A 21,704-nucleotide genomic window follows, 5' to 3' on the forward strand; every position below is an offset into this window, starting at 1 on the left:
ACACATCATCTTCCCATCCACTCTTGATTTAAAAATAGTTAGTGATGTAAATTCTTCCACAGGTTATAAAATCACACTCTCCATTACAAATGTACACCTTATTTCCAGGCTGAAGTTGGCTAGCTTCAACTTCAACCCCTTGGATCCTTTTATACCTTTCTTTGCTAGATTGAATGAAGAACCCCATATTAAACAGTTGTTGCCCATGTAGGTATTTACAGCCTATAATCAAATCATCCCTTAACCATCTCTGTTAAGTTAAATAGATTATGCTGCTTGACTCTATAAAGGCATGTTTTCTAATACTTTAATAATTTGCAAGGCTCTTCTCTGAACCCTCTCCAAATTTATCAACATCCTTCTTAGATTGCAGCAGTCACATTACTGCCAAATACAGAAGTAAAATTACCTCTCTACTCTTACTCAGGTGTCCTGTTTATACCTCCCAGGATCAAATTAGTTCTTTTGGCCACAGCATTGCATTAGCTCGTGGTTCAGCTGATGATCCACCACAACCCCCAAATCTTTTTTCAGAGTCACAGCTTCCCAGGATTGAGTCCTGCATCCTGTAAGTATACCTTCAACTGTATCTGACGGTGTGGCTTGGTCTGCTAGTCCTCAATGGATATAGCTCATGCCACTCAAGTGCTGTCTATATTACAGCTTCCACTGAGGGAGATGTAGCATTTGGGAATTACAGGTCCAAACATTAGTAATGGAAAAGTCATAGCTTCACTAAAACTCATCTTAAAATTTGCTGTTAAAATTGCACAAGTGAAAAAAAAAAAAAACCAAAACTTTAAAGGTGGTGGTTTGACCATATTCATAAAATATATTTGAAAAATTACTTAAATCTTTGTTACTTTTATAAGTGTACAAGACTTTGAGGGGGGAGGGATCAAAGAGACACAGCCAACCTTAACTTTAGATTTCCCACAATGCTGTTTTTGAAATTACGATCAGGTGGGAGATACATACAGACATCACTGGAGCTTCACAATTTTTTCCTGTCAGGCCCTAGAGAGAAACAGCAGTTTCACAATTACCTAATTTAAAAAAGAGGTTGACCCTCAATTAAGCTGAGTAAACATTTGACTCCAGCCAGGCCTCATACTTGTAGCCTGTCTATTTTATCTTTAAACCATTGAAGGCACCCAGAAAGCCTGACTATACAGTTCATTAGAAGGATTACACCACCAGAATTGCACTGACCAATGCCAGCCTAACTTCAGCTCTCAGCTTGTTGAACTCCAGTTGCAGTGCAAAGGGAAGGTTATTTATTTGCTGAAATTTGGGACATGAGGGCTTTGAGACTGCACTGGAAAGTACTTGGAAAACCATGAGTTTATAAATAGCACTGCTGCAATACACAAGATTTTAGGTCTGAATTTAACAATTTCTTTAAATACCACCAATTAAATTAAGCAACATTGTAAATGCACATTCAGCCAAACATTAGCTATATATTTGATTTGCATACGTCATTACATGTCTTTCAGATGAAATATAGAACATGAACCTAAACTGATTAGTAACTTCATACTAAAAGTCTTTAATGAAACCAAGCAAAAGAGAAGATACTGTAAGTAAAAGAATATCCAAGAACCCCATGAAATCAGAAAGTTAACACACAAGCCTAAAATACCCAACTGCTCATAACCAAACCAGACTCTAGTGGGGAAAAAAAATCACTATTTTGAGAAAATAGGGTCAAAAAACATGGCAAATGCACTACTTTAATACTGGCATGTTATTAAGAAAGTCATATAAAAGACTCAAGTATTCAGTACATTACATATTTCTACAGCATGCACTTACCACATTAACAGCAGCAAAGGTCAAGCAGAGTTACTTTTTAAAATTAAGGGTATTCCCATAGTTTTATAAACAGTATTTAATGTACATAGAGCTGAAAAAAAACATGACATTCAATTCCCAAAAAAGGAATATATACAGCCAGCCATTTTCATTAATTTATTCTGTCCTGCTGAACACTGGAAAGAGGGAATGTCTAGCATTAAAAAAAATCTAAACATGGAGAACAAAACTTAAGAAGATTATTAAAAACATCATTTATGAAAAAGTTAAAACTTATATACAGCAATTGAAGTGGTTTATACATCTGGTGATATGGCTGCATTTGTCAAACCAGTTTACCAACTTGTGGGTGCCTAAAAGAATTGACATTAAAACTAATCAAAAGCTAAAATATAAATAAAGCTTGGAAGAGCTACTCAGAGAACAGCTCAATAAAGCAATTCACCATAACTCAGTAGACATAATCCATAAAAATAATACAATTTCCCATGAGTATCAGGGAAGTAGGCACTAACTGGAAAATACTCCAAGTCTTGGTGTCGCAGTTTGTAACTGAAAGTCCATCTCTTGTTACTACTGTGCCATATTCAATACCTTTTAAAATATACCCCCAAAGAAATCTTTAAAAATGTATAAAAACTGTTACGTTGTCTTTCTGAATCCCTTTAAAATAGGATATATATTTTCGAATGCTTCATAAATTTCTGCTCTGACTTTAGCGCCTAGAAACAGAAAAATTAGAAAGTACATATTGTGAATATTATAACGTACTCGCATTTCACAATTATTAATTTTGATATAGATGAGGCATCTCCCAATCTCACTGTTTGCCCTCTTTCACTATTGGGATTGTTTTAGATTTATAATTTTTTGGCTTGTTTTTGACCACCACATATTTCATATGATCAATATAGTTTCACACTTCCAATAGAGTATAATTGTATTTATACCTGAGTTTAATATTGTATAGTTTAGAGAGTTCCTGTAGACATTTCATTATCTAAGCATGAGTTGTAGATTCATGCCATTTCATTCAGAAGAAAGGCTTTTAGAACATATTGTAAAAATACGGATATTGTGTAACCCATTTTTGCTTTCAGCATGACCACCACTCCAACAAACAGTAGTAAATAATACACCTCTCTGATTTGAATAGTGTTTAAATTGTGAAGTTTCATTTAATGTAGTTTATCATTCTAAAGATACACTGTTAGTAGCCTTGGTTGTAGCCTAAACATAGACTGATAAAAGCATTAATATTGATTACTTACCAGTTAAAACCACCTTTCCAGAAACAAAAATAAGCAGGACAATTCTTGGCTTGATCATTCGGTAAATTAATCCAGGAAATAACTCTGGCTCATAACTGAAAGGAAAGAGAGACAGTGAAGCAGACACTATATAATGAACTAACTTGAAATTGATGTTAGCTGATCAGATTCATCATTCTCATATTTAGCAACAGAAAACAGCTACCCCATCTTTACTTTATTTTTATTGGTTAAGAGTTGGATTTTCATGGCATAACTTTTAGAACTAGTAACTGATGCATCAAAACCAGAGGTATCCAAGAGTTAAATATACTAACAAGGAATTAGCTATAAAAAGTGCAAGCCTAAAATTTAAATGACTAAGTTTAATTGCTTAATTTTTGTGTCAATTTCTAAACTAGTATTTTAAGCATCCATGATTTCTCTTAAGGGTCATTTTATCTGAGCCAACATCTATCTGTTTAAACATGTTCTTTCATCTATTTTGGACAAAAATAGATACCGAGAAGAAAAGGTTTTCAGTGTTTAGTTTAAATTACTCAGACAATTTTACGTAACTATTCTTACCACTCTTTCAGTATTGAATATTATAAACCAATTTGTTTTCTGTTTAGTTCATTTGATGTCATTTTGTGCTTGACAACTTCCCAGCGGAATTTCATGGTTGCAGGCATCCCCACCTGCCTATATCTTGACAGAAGGGCTAAAATTGCATCTGCCAATGCTTCCACATGCATAACTCCAAAACATTCAGAGCAGGAAAGGGCTCTGCAAAGATTTGAGATTAGTAGGTAGGGCACTAGTGGTGAATTAGCATCTGGCTGACAAAACCAGAGGCAAAGGAACAAGAGAAATGAAGGTGGAAGGTTTTCCCAATCTGCAAAGGAAAAGTCTAACCAGTACACCGTTTTCGATCTCTGGATCAAGTGTGCAGCAATAATGAATCATACTAAGCTTTTTATTTACCTGCTAAACTGTTGATGTGTAAGTACCAGTCCCTCTAATCTGATAGGAAATTTCACATCACAGCTTCCCACCATGTTCTGAATCTTAAAATCCAAGAATTTTGCTGGAAAGCCCAATTTTTGAACAACTCTGGCATATTTCCTTGCTGCCAATCTGGACTGCTCCTCGCTGAAGGGAGAAAAGACATTAATTGTATTCCTTCAGGAAGTGTCAAGCTTTAAATAGCAAATATATACATGGAAAAACTGAAGGAAATCAGGATAAAGTTGTATGCCAAAATACTTATATACATTGTTAGCAACTACTAACATTGCTTTCTATCTTAAATAAACTTGCTTTATTTTTTATTTATTTGTTAGTATTTTGTTCTCCCTTTTTACTAGCTCTTCCTTTCTGGATGGTTGCTCTTTGCCCTTTTCACAGAGTAAAGCTTCTTTCTTGGCCACTGGGTCTACCTCTATTTTAATAGTTTTAAATCTCTATAAGCACCCAAATGCAAGGATGAGCACTATATAAGCAAGTGAAACTCATACCTCAGTGGTTCAAGAGCCAAATTAGCGATTTACATTACCCAAAAAGAGCCATAGTAGCGTGAATTCATTGTTTCATTGACTATATATTCATATTTAAACAATATGACAGGAAAATTTATATACATATGTATTATTCTCATAAAATAATACTTGGTCAGTCATTTTGCTATCAATTGCAGTTGGGTAATAACATTAACCAATCAGGATGCTTTTACTATAATTAAATCACAGCATTTTAATGTGTGCTGCAAAAAGCCATAGGAGACAAATTAAAAAGCCATTTGAGGCTCATGAGCCTCAATCTGAGTATTTCTGATTCAAGCAAATAAACATAAGCCTTAATAGAACTTTTCACCATCGAGTGCTCAACACATTAACTCTCAGCACCTCTAAGGCAAATATGATAATTTTGCAGATGCAGGCATACTGGCTAAGTGCCTAAAATCACATAAGACAGTGATTAGTCAATGAGAAACCAGACAGGATGGATTGCTTTCATTCAAGATTTAAATGATTTTAAACATGATTTAAAATCAATAGTAAAAAATGCTTCATTAAAATTAAACTAAATTTGTGTAGAAAATTAAAACTAAAAAGATGCACTCAGTCGTTGGTAATAAAAACCCAAACATTTTGGTAATTCACTTGATCTTTTGAAATGATAGGCAACCTATTACAAAAGTTTGACAACGCATATATGCTTTATTCAAGCAGTGAGACTTGGCTTAGTAAATTAAATCCCTTCAGTCTAAGTTTTTAGAGTAAAAATGGGTAAATATTATATTTCTAACTAGAGAAACAAGGTGGGTGAGGTCTTAATTGGATTAACTTCTGTCCAATACAAAAAGTTCTGTGTAAGCTTGAAAGCTTGTCTCTCCCACCAACAGGAGTTGATCCAATAAAAGGTATTACCTCACCCATTTTTTCTCCAATATCACAGGACTGACATAGCTACAACACCACTCCATATGTCTAGCTCAACATTCATCAGAACAATGTACATAAAAGCATATTGTTAGAGCTAAACATTATTCTTAAACTCAGCTTTTCCTTTTAATGGAATTTTATATTCAACAAAATGTGCATTGTCATTTGAAAGTTATAAAAATACTTTCAATGTTTTCTTATTCCATGGACTGTAACTAATACTCTCTCTAAAGAGCCACTTAGCTATCAATATTACTGTGTGTCTTCACTGGATTTAATTAATCATGTATTTTGTTAAGTCGTGCATTCATACCAATGAAAAATCTGAGGGTGGTACTGGGAACACTATCATGCTCTGCCCTGATTGTATATAAAATGAGCATATCTTGCTTCACTCTGCAGGATCCCCTGTGGCCAGTGCTTAGAAGCACTGACAAGCTCCAGAAAGGCCCTCAAAACATGGGGACCTGTGAGTCACAGTGATTGATTTGGGATGGATGAGGGAAATCATTGAAGTCAAATCACTCTCCTATTCTCACCCTCCTTCACCCAGTCAGACATTTCTCAAGAGGCATTCATGCACACCTACAATTCTGTTCCTATAACATTCAATTTTTTAAATGAGCGCTTTGTTTTAATTAGAATACGTGAAGCCACAGAAGTTTCTAAAGTCTGCACCCCATTTGGATTATGGTGCATACACCAAAAGTGTGGTTCTAACAATCAGTTATTTGGAAAGAAGTGTTTGGGCTGGCAGCTTGCTTATATGTCAAGATATATCCAATGCAAGAAAACACTGTAGACTGGAAAAGTAAACTGATCCTGAATTACAGGCTGAATAATGAGCAGTTACAAGTTAGTTACACAAACCTTTTAGCCCCTGTGCACACCATTTTTCCAGAGCTGAATATAAGTGCAGTAGTACGTGGTTCTCTTATTCTCATGATAACAGCAGCAAAACGCTGAAATGCATAACTTGAAACTGTTAGTGATATTATTGCTGTAATAATTCTATACAAATAAATACATTACCAAATTTTAAACAGTATTATTAACCAACTTAATATTATACTTTCCACTTCTGTACAACCTTCTTAATTCTGAAAGCTCTGTTAACCTGAAAGCTAAACAATTATTAAAAATGAATGAAAAGTGGCTTTAATGCCTTACTTCACCTGCAAAAGTATTCTTTTACTATCACATTTTCCTTTTTTTAATAAAATGTTTCTCTGACTGTGTGAAAGAGACAAACAAAAGAGGGAATCTTACTTTAAAAAGGGAACAAGTTATTCTACACAGCATGTTGTTAAATACACCAAGCAAACTATGTGAAAACACCAAACGCTGCAATCTTTCCGTTATACTGACATTGCTTGTAAAAGGTAATTTCCAGACAGAAGTTCAATTTTGTCTCTTTAAGCCTCATCACCCTTACAACTACTATATCTTTATTTTACTGATAAGAAACTAAAACAGGGAAATTAAAAGATTGTCCAACCTCAGGATGCTGGTTGTGGATAGAAACCAGAAGCCAAATTCTTCTCAATGGAAGTCAGCTGAATTACTCCAAACGCACACCAGCAGCATCATTAACCATAGCTCTGTGCTCTAAGCTCTATGTGTAGGAATTTAGGCCCACATTAGATCTGAATGAACTATGGTTTTAAACTGAGTTTGGACATTAGCATGAGCAACAGGCTTGAAGCATGTGACCAAAAAGAATGAGAGGATTGTTTGTGTTAGTGACCCTTTGGAATACCAGCATTATCTCATTTAAGGCTTGGGAAATAAAGAAAACATGGTTAACTGGGCACCAGATGCAGTAAATTATTTGTTAGAAATGCTTAGTCCACTAGTTGAAAAAAAAAGATGGGAAAGTGAGATAAGGGAAAAATCCTTGAACAAAGCAGAGTGCAGCCCTAACCTGCTTCAGCAAAGGTCCAATAACCAGCAATGACATCAATTGTTATAGTGTATAAAAAAGCAACGTTTTCTAGATGTTCTTTGTCAGAGCTTTTCTTTAGCCCTCTGGAGCCATGCAGTGAAGGGAAGGAGTCTCCCAGGCATGATCCGGATGCAAGTATGTTGCACATCCAGCTATACAATGCTTATAGCTGTATTGTTCATAGGGTATCAAATACAGGTGTATAGCTATGCTTATATTTGTATTTTGGTTGTAACCAGAACCATGTGGCCTTTGGACTAATAAAGGAAGGCTTGTGTGGAAAATGACTTGTGGTAAACCTGAATAAAATTATTAGGAAAATTATTTCCAACACCACTATTGGAATTACTATTTATGCAGGATGTAACCACAACAGTAATTAACCATAAAATCCTTTATTAAATCCAGAGGCTGAATAGTATTTATACAATTGCTCTAAATGCACCTAAACACCTAAATAATAAAGCAATTTACTACATCCAAACAGTAACAAAACATTTGATCAAGATACTTACAAATATGCTAAACCCAGCAGTGCTTAGACCCATATTGGTTAACTCCAACTTGATCAAGCAGGTATTAACAATGAACCTCTTTAAGAGTTTACTTTTTTTACACCCTTTAACAAACAAGTGATGTCATTGCCAATAATCAGACCTTAGCTAAGGCCAAATAAAGCAGTTTCTTATATAGCCAATTATTTATTGTGCCTGGCACCCAATTAACCATGTTTTATTTCTATTACTTCAACCCAAGCCTTAACTAAGCTAACACTGGTATTTTGAAGGGTCAATTCAAGTTTAAAACAACAACTCTTTTCTCATGATCTCATTCTTTTTAGTCACATGCTTTGAAGCTATTGCTCCTGCTAATATCCCAACTCAATTTAAAATCGTCATTCAGACAATCTAATGTGGACCTATATTCCCACAACCATACTACATTTCCTTGCAAATAAAGTTCAGTGGCTTGAAGGCTAGAGATACCATAAATTCCTTAAAAGGTTTTTAGATTAGATTAAACAATAAAGGTTGATTAACACTCTTATCAAAACAGTGTATGACAAACCCCTCCTTTTCTCCCAGCTAAGGAAATTGATTTATCTGGATTACTCAAGTTCAAACTTTACATAGCCTACCTCCCTTAAAAACCAATAAGCTGTTGTCCAAAATTACTCTTGCTGAAGTCACATCCCACTCACGTGGTTGTGTGGCTAATGTTTTTGCCTTTATGGAAATAAGCTACAGTACAACTATGGTTACCATTTCAAATTTGTGTGCACGCGCTTTTATTCTATGACTAGAGTTTAACTAGCTATTTCCTTATCCAGGGCCTAAAAAAATATCCACACACCCACTAGCAAGTAGGAACTTTTCCCCAAGGCAAGTGACATCAATTCTGCAGCACTTAAGCATTCATGGGGGGGGAGACGTGGACGGACATTTTCAGCTGTTGTGGTTGCAAAGAACTTTTGAAACATGAAAGGAGTACAAAAACTGAAGCAATGACATTTTTCTGAGTCAGTTAAAGGACAGCTCCAGTTCCTCTGCTGCTGTTCAGAGCTTCCCAAGCTGTAGAAAAGAGCAAATAAACTACAGTAATCAGTTTTTACTGCTGATGTTCAGAATCTTGTGGACAACAGCAAAATAGACAAAAATCAGGTTAGTGTCAGTTTAGCTGCTCCATCAGGAAGCTCTAAATCTCAGCACAGGAAAACACTGGAACTACTAAGTGAAAAGGCCCCCAAAAGGAAGTTGGAATGGAGGTGAAGTGACAGAAACCCTCCGACTCCATTGTAGGAACAAGCAGACCCCTGCGCATCCGTAAGTCTCTGGAGTGGCAGTGGAGCACAGAAAAAGCATTCCTTCTCCAGCAGCAAGATGGAAGAGAGGGATTCAAATACAGACATGTATTCTCCCTGGGCTGATATAAAAGATGGCACTTCTGATCATGTTCCAGTAACACCAACCTCCCCTTTCCAGTAACTTGGAAGGTGGAGGGAGAGAGTTTCCACCACACCACTGTAGATACACTTACACTTGGGTGGTAAGGTAACTTGTGTAATTTGAGTAACCTGGTCTTTTAGGTCACTCTTGTCCCATCAACTTCCCCCCCTCTTTGCTGTTTAATTAAAGATGGGCGATGGGAGCAATTTTAACAGACTAAATCCTTCAGCTATATATACACATTAGGAAAGGAAGAGTATGAGCACACACCAACTCCCTAATTTTTATATTAATTATATGACTGTGTGTATATATTAGGGCAGTTAATATTCTAACGTGATCTGGTAGGAGGTAAACTATAGAAAAGAGCCTATGATTGATGCCTAGAGGTTTAAATGTTAGTATTCTAACTGCCCTGTAAACACTAGATTGTTAACATGTTTAAAAGAGCTAACAGACTGTTAGGAACCATTAGGAAATAGATAGATAAGACAGAAAATATCATGCCACTATATAAATCCATGGTATGCCCACGCTTCATATACTGTGTGCCGTTCTGGTCGCCCCCTCAGAAAAAATATTAGAATTGGAAAAGGTACAGAGAAGGGCAACAAAAATGATTAGGGGTATGGAACAGTTTCCATGTGAGGAGAGATTAAAAAGACTGGGACTGTTTGGCTTAGAAAAGAGATGACTAAGGGGAGATGTGATAGAAGTCTATACAATTATGACAGGTGTGGAGACAGTGAATAAGGAAGTGTTATTTACCCCTTCACATAACACAAGAACTAGGGGCACCCAGAGAAATTGATAGGCAGCCAATTTAAAGCAAACATCAGGAAGTTCTTCACACAACATACAGTCAAGCTGTGGAACTTCTTGTTAAAAGATGCTGTGAAGGCCAAAACTGTAACTGGGTTCACAAAAGAATTAGATAAGTTCACGGAGGATAGGATCATCAATAACTATTAGCCAAGATAATCAGGGACGCAACCCCATACTCTGGGTGTCCCTAAAACTCTGACTGCCAGAAGCTGGGACTGGATGACAGGGGTTGGATCACTTGATAATTGCCCTGTTCTGTTCATTCCCTCTGAAGCATCTGGCCCTGGCCACTGTAGGTAGACAGGATACTGGGCTAGATGGACCATTGGTCTGACCTATTATGGCCATTCTTATGTGTTAGCTAATACACATTTTTAGACACTCTCCCCACATCATACTAACGAAGTCAAGGCATTTGGGACAGGGACCCTGTTGTAACAGATATGGCAATTTCCTGCAATATCCTTGAAAGACCTTATGGTATTAAGCTTATGTATTATTGTGGGCCAGGATTGTATGTAACCTCTCTAGGGCAAAGACATGACTGATGTGAGACCAGGGAGTTCTAAACACTACTAGAAATATGCCAAACAAGCATGGATGTTTGGGACAATCAGAGGTAAGTGGATTTCCTAGGGAATCCCTAGGGAGAGGTAAATGCAAATTTCCCAAAGCCAGTTATGCAGAAACCAAGCCCTTTGAAGCTAGCCCTGAAGAATGGGTCATTATCTGTTGATCACTTGTTACAAAAGGCTAATATCAAAGGCCTGATCTGTATAAAGGAAGAGCTGATGTGCCCAGTCTGCTTTCTGATTCTGGATCTAAGACAGATGAACTTGTAACCATGGGGAAAATCCAGTTGTGCGTTTTGAAGGACTAAAGCATACCACAGCCCTAAGTTGGAGTTGGGGGTGAACTTTGGTAAGCTTTTTAGCATGTATGTTAGTTCTTCTATTGTTTTAATATGGTTTCTCTGTAAGTGTTTTTTCCTTAAGAATAAATGTGCTAGTGTAGAAGGAGCTGTGTGGTAACTTATAACTTTGGGGCAATACATTAGTTATACCCATCAAAGAGAAGGCAAAAAGGCCAACGCTTGTGTGTAGACAGTCTGGCTTGCTGGAGATAGTGTAAATCAGAGAGCTGTGCAGCCTTAAAACCCTGGTCAGAATGCAATGAGATGTGGGTCTCCACCCAAGAGGTGTGGTGGCTGGGCACTGGAAACCTGTAAATCCGTGCTCTTGGTGGACCATGGAGGGGGAAAACACAGGTGCAGTTGTCCTGAAACGGAGACACCTGTCTTCTTATGGAGTCGCACAGCACTTAGCACCATGGGGCCCTAATTGGGTCTTTTGACTGCTACTACAATGCAAATCTCAGTTGAATATCATGGAACAAAAAAGAAAAGAAAAGCTTGGGAAATACTGGTTGCCAGCCATGTTAACAACTGTGCTTAAACATTGTGAGTTCATAGTGTACAGGCTCTAAAAAGACATGGTGCTCTCTGCTTTGAGTCACACAGACCCACAATGCAAACAAAGAAATCTGACTCTACAATTACACTTGAGGATGGAGATGGTAAAGAAGCAGGGGGTGGAGAAACAGGAGCCCCTGAGTTCAGGAAGTATATGACTCTCTGTTTAATTTACTACAGACAGGTCTACACAAGAAACTTTTGCCAGTCTAGCAATGTTGGTTAGGGGAGTGATATTTTTTTGGCAATGTTTCTATATCAGCAAAAGCCCCAGTGTAAACACAGTTATACCACTATAAAAACACTTTTCTCAGTGCGGCTTATTTCACTTGCTAAATTGATATAAGCTCTAATGGCAAGCTCTTTTATAAGGTCTTTTTTCTCATATAAACATCTACAATAGGCAGGTTTTGCCGGTATAGCTCTACCAGCAAAATCTAAGTATAGATTAGACTTAAGACTTGTTTCTTTGATGGCTAGTGAAAAGTTTGTCCCCCATTCAATTTACACATCTCTCTTACCTTGGGATTGTATTCAGCATTTCGGGCACGAAGCGCAATGGTTTTTAGGTCAAGTTTGCAACCAAGATTCACAGTGGACACAATATTCCTGAAGACAAGTTAGAAAGATTAGTTGGGTAGGCTAGATTTAATCAATGATTCCTGAGATCTCTCTCTTTTTAAACTATACATAGCTTGACACTGAGATTTTGCTGTTCAAACAGGTTTGATTGAGTCAGATATATCTGTAGTTTAACTCCATTGACTGTGATGGAGTTACACCAAGAATTATTTTAGCACAGGGTGGTAGCAAGAACCAAACTGAGAGACATTAAAGTTCTCTCAATTTTCCCAAGGTATCACATGGTTCTCTTCTTTCTTAACAGTTAAAAACAAAGGATTTTTGTTAAATTTAGAGAGCCAAGTTAAGTTTGTTCCACAGCATATTAGAATGTCATTTCCACTCCAAAAAAAGGTTGTTTTGAGTACAAAATGCCCACGATCGTCAGCCTTTTCCCTCTGGCACTTTTTCTGTAAATTGCCATAACGAAATAAAAACAGACTCTAATTAGTGTTTTCCCTCTATTGCTAAGTACAGTGAAAAAGATTTTCAGATCCAATACCTTAAACTAATTCTATATTTTTCTTCCTTAAACATAAACTCACTCATTAGTCAACTAGAAAATGAGATAAGATATTAGGGACAATTCCCTCCATAGTTGACTATCAGGGGTTTTTCCTCTTTTAATTTCCTTTAAATTTATATTTTCAATTTTAATAAGCAACCTCATTAATAAACTATTATAACCAGCAAACAGTGGCTATTATTTTAAAAACAGTCACAATATGCAAGCATTCAATAGGGTACAGCTGAGAATATATTTGCAGTTATATGTATTTCATATTAGATTGTCAACTCAGATTACATTACACTCCAGGTTTGTTGGGCTTTTGAAACTGCACATAACCAAAAATAGTTACAATATTATAAAGCTACCACATAAAGACATAGGATGACATTAAGCAGCTCACCCCAGTACATATTAGATACATGGCTGACAAAGATCAGCAAGAAGTTCCACTTCTATTATTGAACCACCACATTAACAGAAGTTTTAAATCATTCAAGTCACTAAATGTTTAGAAGGCTCTCTGTATGGGAGGGAGAGAACGTATGATAAAAATATACAAAGTACACTCACTGCAGCTGTGGCACAATCCCAGAGCTCTCAGATGCAGGTGTTGCAGGAGTTATTGGGGTCATAGGAGTCATTGGAGAGGGATAGAGTGGTGTGTTTCCTGGTAAAGGAGCTGTAGTAAGAGTCTGTGAATGGAAGAGCTGTGGTGTTTGACTGGACGTCCCCTGTGTTGCTTGTTGTGATGTAGACTGCTGTGCTGCTTGCTGCTGCTGCTGCTGCCTCTGCTGTTCCTCCAGAATAGATAGACTGTTGCTGCTTTGGACAGGCTGTGGTGTCAGTCCAGTGCCATAGGGCATCATTGGGCTAAAAATGGGAATTCCAGGAGTCATAGCGCTCTAGAGAAGAGAGCACACAGAATAAAGCATGATTTCTGTTGAGTCCATTTAGTTTTATGAGAAAAATCAAACGTTGCATGGGTTTAAGAACAAGAATGGTAGGTTGTACATTTCCAGCCTGTCTGGAGATTTGTTAAAACTTAATACCCATAGGACATGTCTACACTACAACATTACAGCGGCCTAACTCATGCTGGCATACAGCTGCCACTGTAATTAAATCGCTTTTGTATGTCCACACCATGACACCTTGTGTCGGCAGTAAGCGTCCTCATCTGGAGTGCTTGTACTGATTGTACTGTCAGTGTGGGGCATTGTGGGACAGCTCCTGACAGCCAGTAACAGTCAATGCAAGCAATGCAGTGTCTACACTGACACTGCGTCAACTTAACTACATCAACATTGACTACACCTCTCATGAAAGTGGAGTTATTAATTCAGTCTAGCAGGGTAGTTACGTCAGCGGGAGCAAAATTTTAGTGTAGGTGCTTACATAGTTAGGTCGACATAAGCTGCCTTGCGTCAACCTAATTCTGTAGTGTAGACCAGGCCTTTATCTCTATTAAATTGTCAAATCCATTACTCCTCTCCACTAGCCAGTGAAGGATTATTCCCTTCAGTGTAACTCCAACACTTTGTTTTCCTGAAGAATATGCTAATGTCTAATAGATCTCATTTAAAAATTCCCAGTCAATTTGGTGCTTTTGGGAAATGCCAATTTAACTGCCCTGGAGACTGAAGTTATCCTTTTATAAAAAGAAGAGATACAGCATTAGCAGTGGCAGCTTCTTCATATCACTTTGCAGGTATACTTCAAAATGTGACATGGAAAGAACCTCCACAAATTAAAAGGGAGTTCAGGCTTCATGCCAATTTAATGCTCAGTTGTCTGAGCAAAAAAGCTAATCGGAGTGCCAGCCATGGTGATATCTGTGGGTAATGGGCATTTCAGACTCAATCATTTCAAACTTTATCAACAGAATGGACTTAACATTTGTTTTACTTAAATCTAAATATAAAGATTAAGAATGAGACTATTTCTGAATTCTCCATTCATATAAACATTAAGTTAACAAAAATATTTATCTATTTGATTAATTTGTTTACATTGTGCATCTGAACAATCAGTTTCACCCTTTCCCCTACATAAAATGTTTACATTAAAATCAATGGAATTAAATCAAGGATGAATATTTCTCCCTTACAGAAAAGATCCTTATAAACATTAACAGAGCAGCAGAAACACCCTTAAGAATTTTCTTTGCATGTGCATGTGAAAGAGGGCTTTATCACAAACTGGATTTATTTTTTAATTAGTTGATTGTCAACTTGAATTTTTTAGTGTCCTATTAATATTCTCTGTTTTAGACAAACAGTTCACACAAGAAAATGTGGTATTTGCAGAAAAATTGTACTGCAACATCTGGAAAATGAGAACACTGTTAAACTACAATTTCATTCCAATTACTTTAGAACAAATAAAATAATAATTTACATGTTTGAGGATGAAATGGTGGAAAATACTCCCTTAGATTACAAAACAACTACCTTTTTATCCTAGTACTTGTAATTATATAAAGTTGTTCCAAAAGCAACAAATATTAGACCTTTCTCTAACAAATAAGCACATTCATATTGCTTGGTCCTAAACAATCTTTTTTATACATAAGCATTCATATCGTTACTCAAGAAAGGTTACATACAAGAAACTAAAATCTCTTTTACAAAGAAATTCATATCACAAGTAAATTTTAAAATAATTTGTTTTTACCTGAGGGGATGCTAACCCCTGGGCGTAGGGCGGTAAGCTGTTGTTCTGATCCATGATTCCAGTTACTTCTTTGGTCAGGATAGAAATACTTCCACCAATTCAAAAAAAGTAATTCCACACCCTCAGGAGCTTTTCCCCCCCTAAAGCATTCCAGCAACTAGTTTCTCAGCCACTCTTGAAGTGTTATGAAAACATCAGCTCCAGAGAAGTCTGTGTAGTAAGTCTAAAATACAATCCAAAACCTGAAAGGGAAAAAGTAGTCTCTTGATAGACATGTTTAAAAAACTCCTATGATTACAACCAGCTGCCATGTAACATAGCAGCCCTTAAATATATTTCTTTGTGCACATTATGCTGCCTTTGAAATTTCACTCCAAGAACATAGGAATGTGTGTAACTTTACTCACATGAGCAGGACCATTGGATTCAGTGGGACTACACACATGCGTAAGGGCTGGTCTACACTAGAAAGTTATGTGACCTAGCTACATTGCTCAGGGGCATGAAAAATTCTCACCCACGACACAGTTAAGATGACCTATCTCCGGTGTAGAAGACACTAGGTTGACAGGAGAATTCTTCCATCAACCTAGCTACTGCCTCTCTGAGAGGTGGATTTAAACGTTTTATTAGAGAAAATGTTTAAGCAAAAAAACAAAAAAGCAACGGTCAGGGTTTACAAGGCACAGTAATACAACATCCAGGGATGGTATGCAGTGGGGGGTTGGGGGGTGATCGGGGATCAGGGGTGGCAGCAGCATGATGAGCTGTGGCCCCGTAGGGGGAGCTGGAAGTGTGGGGCTTGAGGGTTGCAGGGGGGTATGTGGAGGGGGGGGGGGGACGCTATCCAGCATGGAGGGAAGGTCCCTGGGAGGCATTTGCCAAGGAAGGCAAGTGAGTCCATGTGTGGGAGTGGAGGTCTGGGGAGTACAATGGCGTGTACTATAGTGATGGAAAAACCCATTCCATTGTTGTAGTGTGTATACTACAGTTTCACCACTGCAGCTGTGCCACTGTAGCATTTCTAACATAGACATACCCTAAGTGTTCACAGGGTCTGAGCCCTTAGTTATAAAGTTAAACATAATGTAGCGGTTTAATGTTTGTAGATTACCTAAGACTTCATTCATATAATATTAAAATTGTGTCAAATATTTTATATCACTAAAAGATTACATTTTAGCATTAAAATTAATATGAGATACTCAAGTGTTGCATAAATTTTACCAAGATACTTGACGAAGTTAATTTGATATCTGTAGCTCACTATATATTGAGTAGTACTTCCAAAACACAGTTGGCCAAACTCTGTTCTCTACTGGACCAGTTCAACTCAACTGATTTCAATAAGAGTGCATTGGTACAACTGAGAGAAGAATTTGGTCTGATGTATCTGAAAGGGCACCATCAATTTATGTTTTAAAAATTATTTTATTAATTTACAACTTTACTAGCTTGGAACCAAGATTTCTAGTTCTCGTGCTTGTACACATTTGTTGTTGTGGGGTAGTTCTTGAGGCCCGGGCTGCTGGAAATGATTTAATTGCAAAACATTATTAAAAACAGAAAGAATAAGGAATCTTCTTTGCCAACTCTAGCCAAAAAATAAACTACAGAGACATTTCACGAAAGAATTATATGTACCTAACACAGAAGAAAAAAGTTAGAAAAAATTTGGGGTTTTCCAACTAATATATATGCATATCTTTTTAATGCACACAGCAATCTTCTGATTTTCCTGTATTATAGTACTGCACTAGCAACACTGCAATTAGAAGCTTAAATTAGAATGCCTCTATCAAACTTTCCAGTGACTGTCAGCTTCCTAAAACAATTACCTGTTGGGATGAAATCTCAGACTCATTTCCAGCCCTGAGGTAAGTGTTTTGAAAGTTTGAAGAAAACCTGTTCAGCTGCTTATTTTTACTTTTTTTCCCCCAATGCACAAAAGCATGAGGTTGTGTTAACACAAAACTAAGGCTAAAAATATATGATCTTTTATTATGCAATCACACACTATATTACCACTACACTTATTTACACAGCTCCCATCCAAAAAGTAGCCACACTATATGGTGTAGTGGGGGAATTACCCAAATGAGAAAGACCAAATATAACACTACCCCACACACCCCTCTCATTCCAACAACACTTCAACTTTAAAATGACAGAGAACATTTTCAGAAGTGCAGCCTAAATGCCCAGGATTCCACCGTTAGTAGAAAGACTAGATAAAGGTGTTTCTTGCAACACAGCCCAAATATGGCCTGTTTTGAGTTTAGGTATATTTGTGCAAGGAACAAATTCCAGAGGCAAGGGACTTCTGAGGATGCCCGTGCCTTCTGCTTCAGTGAGCTTCTCCCCTTAGCATATTAACACAAAATAATGCATATGAAGTTACAGCAAGAGGAGCAGTTTAAACATGAATGAAACTTGTATACTAGCCTGAACCAATACTTCCAATGGAAAAATATCCCACTGACGTCAATGGCTGGTTTGGCAATATAATAATACTTAGTAATTACATAGCACTTTTAATCTTCAAAGCACTTAACAATAACCTTCATAATAACCACCTACTAATGTACATAATTATGTTACCCAACTTTGCAAAACTATAAAGAAATACAATTTGCTTTCCCTTTCACTATGAGGATGATCATGAACACTACAGGATATATTATTTGGCTAACAAATAACTAATCTCCACAGGCTTTTCCAATACTGCACTGTTCCCCATTTGCAGATGGGGAAAGAGAGAAAGCAGTTTAGTGACTCGTCCACCATCACACGCACCCAAGGGAGTCAGTGTCACAGCCCGAACTAGAAGGATTGTTGCCTAAACGCTGCAGTGACTGGCTTCTTGGGACTACACTGAACTCAGCGGGGGCCCCCACCCGGGTCCCGGGCTCCAAATCTCCTAGTCAAAAGGCTCATGAAGGCCAAAGAGCTGGAGACGTGCCCAGGGAACAGGCGCACAGGAAAAAAAAAAAGGGCCGCGTCTTTTCTGCACGGAGTGGGTCACGGGTTTCCCAAAGCAGATCTGCCCCTGCAAGCCTGGCCGGTGAAAGCCACGGACCCCCCCAGCGCACCCCGCCCGCGCAGACAAGCCGCGTCCAGCTGCGGGCAGCGCGGGCGGGAACCCAATTCTCACCGCCCGGCCCCAGCCCCGGCCCACGCAACCTCCGCGCCTGGCTCGCTGTCCCCGGGGCCGAGTCTGAGCAGCGCCGCTCCAAAAGGCCTGAGGGAGAAACGGCCGCGGGCTCAGCTCCGTCCCGCGGCGCGCAGGGCGCTGCCCAGGCCCGGCCCAGCCCGGCGGCAGGGAGGGAGGGAGCTCTCCTGCCCGGGGCTCCGCGGGGGGAGCGAGGCCGCTCTGCGCCGGGCGGGGCTGGGGGCCGGGGACCGAGCGCCAGCGGCTGCCGGAGCCTGCCCGGCCCAGGGGGTCGCAGCCGCGGGAGCAGGGCCCAGGCCCCCGCCCAATACGCGCCCGGCCCGCGCGCTGGAGCCAGCCCCGCGCCCCGCCGCTGACGCTGGCCCTGCCGGAGGGAGCGGGGGAGGGTCGGTACCTGCCGCTCCGGCTCCCTCGCGCCAGGCGCTGCACAGACCCGACGGCGGCGGCGGCGTCCCAACCTGCTGCTGCTGCTGCTCGCCCCTGCGCGCCCTCCAGCCAGCGGCGCGCGCATAATGCGTCACTTCCGCCCGCAGCCTCTGCCCCTTTTCCATGGCGGCCATCTTGAGTGAGGGCAAAGCTGGAGACGCCGAACCCACTGAGGCGCCCCCTCGACCCGGCCCGACCGCGCGCTCGCCTCGCGGGCCAATTCCCCCCCGAGCTGGGAGGGAGGAGGAGGAGGAACCTGTGTGTGTAGCCGGGTCGGGCCGGCCCCGCCCCCACAGCCGAGGAGGGGCCTTGTCCTGCCTCGCTGGCCCCCACTGCAGGTTGTTTTAATTGGGCATGTTTGAACCTAGCGCGCACCAGTCAAACACAGCGTGAAAACGGACACGATCTTCTGCTGATAGACAGACCGACCGACAGACAGACCGACCGACCATCCCCCGCCCCCGTGTCTGCATTTCTTTGATTGCATTTCATCGGGAACTTCCCCTGCCCCGCCGCGCACACAAAGCCGACAGCGGGCAGTCTGTCCTGAGCACCCGACAGATTCCCTGCCACAGCTACGATCCTGGGATAACCTGGACAGGTGGCAACCCTATAAGTGGGGGGCCAAAATAATGCACCAGTCTGGACTTCTGTAGATTTGGTTCCTGGGTGGTGCAGAAGACAAACCTCAGTGTTGTTTTGCCTCTATAAATGGTTTTGTAAATGGGAAAAAAACCCACAGTCCTTAATGCCACACACAGCTCCGCACAGGCCCTCCAGCAGGACAGCATGCAGGATGGTAGCCTATGCTTTAATGCTCCCTTTTAAAATGATCTGCACTCGAGTTACTGCCTGCACTGAGCAATTTGCAGGACTAAGACTTGCTGTGAAAACTTAACACTCCAGATTATTTTTGTTTTCAATTTAAGGATCATGTAAATATAGGTTTCAGACTGAGTGTAAATTGATGCTACTGACGCTGTTTCAGGCGGTTGCTTTTCCTCTAATTCACAAACTGGCCATGATTCACTGTCATTGTCTTAAAAACCTTGGTTGGATATCCCTTACAGCACTAAGCGAAAGCCATACTTCCTGATGGCTTTTATCCAGCTGGCCTTTCCTCCCCCCTCAACAGGCTTTTTTCCTCCTGATATAGATGTAAAATCCTATGTTTATACCCCTTTAGCTGCATTAACTTTCTGCCTCCCCCAAATCTTTTCTCAAGGAAATACAAATTTCAGGAGAAAGGGAGAAATGATGGGTTTATAGAGTAATTTTTATTTTGTTAAAGCTAGAAACGAATGTTTAGTAGTCTTGTTCACACATGCTACTTCATAAATCTCCAGACAAAAAGCTAGGTAAAGATAAAACTAAGGTTGAAAGTACATAAATTAAGTAAAAGTTAAGAGTAAAAACATCAAAGGGATGTTGTAATTATCCAAAGAGCAAACATTACAAACCCAGGAAATTCAGAGTTCAGTTTAAATTTAAAAAAATAAAAAAACTATCGATGTTATGGTAGTGGAAGCAGAATTAGGGCACTTAATCCACTTGATGTCATTCAATAGCTGTATAGTACAACTATGATTAGGTTTTCTAGTGTTTATAGCCCCAGACTAGTTTACATTTATTTTTAAAAATATTTGTTGTATCTGTATTTTTCCCCTCATGGGGGATGATTTGTTTGAAGCAAGTCTACTCAAAATAGACTTGTGATAGTCTGTGCACTGCTAGGAGCAGTTTTGTCTTGAACTGTGTTGGATTGCCATTTTACTGGGGTGCACCACACTGGTCACCCTGCCCAATGTATCTAGCATGGACAAGGCCTAGTAGTCAACTATACTTCCTTTCAAAAAATGAAGTTGTTTTACCTAGCTACACAACTAACAATTTTGTCTTTTCTAATGGAGGTGTGAGCCAACAGCCAGTGCAGTTAGGTTTTGTTGCCACAGTCACGCAGAAAGCAATTGTTAGAGATTACCTTTTGTTAATCATCCTGGCGCAGCCCAAATAAAAGCAAAGCTGCTATAAACATTTTTATTCACTCCATAGTACTAAAATTACTGTAGCATATTGCAGAGTGTTCTAGTAATACCTTAAAGAGAGAAAAACAGTTCAGACACATAAAGCTATCACCATGCTTACCTTTATACCTGGTGAGTACTCCCATTGAAGTCAATGAGATTACACACAGCCTAAAGTTAAGCACCTGTGTACATTTTTCCAAGATTGGGACTTTAGAGAATTAATTGAGACACGGCGGTGGCAATTGGCAAATTAGAAATATAGGTCAAATAAACTTGTCTGCTGTTAATGAATCCTTTAAAAGAGTGGCAAACAGTATAATTGGAGCCAATAAGAAAAGGATGATTTGATGCCAGTGACTTTTGTTATAGGGTAACAAGAAGTAGTGGCTGTATGCTCTGTGCAGGGGGAGAGAGTGACTGTTGAGATACTTATTAAATTGGGGTGTGGTAGGGTTTTGAGAAGGAATTGTATCAAATATACAGGCAGGCAGCAATATCACCTGGGCGCAGTTAAAAGCATGGTATGAACAGCGTCAACAACATCATGACACTCCTGTTCCTTCTAGGATTTA

The 21,704-nt window shown here is 39.3% G+C and overlaps 1 protein-coding gene across 4 annotated transcripts; it reads right to left on the bottom strand.

The window, feature by feature from the left end:
* Positions 1–982: 982 nt before the first annotated feature.
* Positions 983–19,327, bottom strand: TBP (TATA-box binding protein). 4 transcript variants are annotated; one of them, XM_067535958.1, is made up of 8 exons: positions 19,074–19,327; positions 15,508–15,749; positions 13,405–13,736; positions 12,224–12,311; positions 6,386–6,477; positions 4,056–4,223; positions 3,090–3,184; positions 983–2,540 (listed from the first exon to the last, which is right to left on the bottom strand). In XM_067535958.1, the coding sequence occupies exons 2-8, from the start codon at positions 15,559–15,561 to the stop codon at positions 2,461–2,463; spliced, it is 909 nt and encodes a 302-aa protein (XP_067392059.1). In that variant the 5' UTR covers positions 15,562–15,749; positions 19,074–19,327; the 3' UTR covers positions 983–2,460. The 4 variants fall into 4 exon arrangements, with proteins under 4 accessions (XP_067392059.1, XP_067392062.1, XP_067392060.1 ...); XM_067535961.1 differs by lacking the exon at positions 19,074–19,327 and adding an exon at positions 18,304–18,324; XM_067535959.1 differs by lacking the exon at positions 19,074–19,327 and having other exon boundaries at positions 15,508–16,027.
* Positions 19,328–21,704: the final 2,377 nt, after the last annotated feature.

The sequence above is a fragment of the Emydura macquarii genome, unplaced genomic scaffold (genome assembly GCF_026122565.2).
Source record: "Emydura macquarii macquarii isolate MOO-44397 ecotype Brisbane River unplaced genomic scaffold, CSIRO-AGI_Emac_v2 contig_3517, whole genome shotgun sequence".
NCBI lineage: Eukaryota > Metazoa > Chordata > Testudines > Chelidae > Emydura > Emydura macquarii.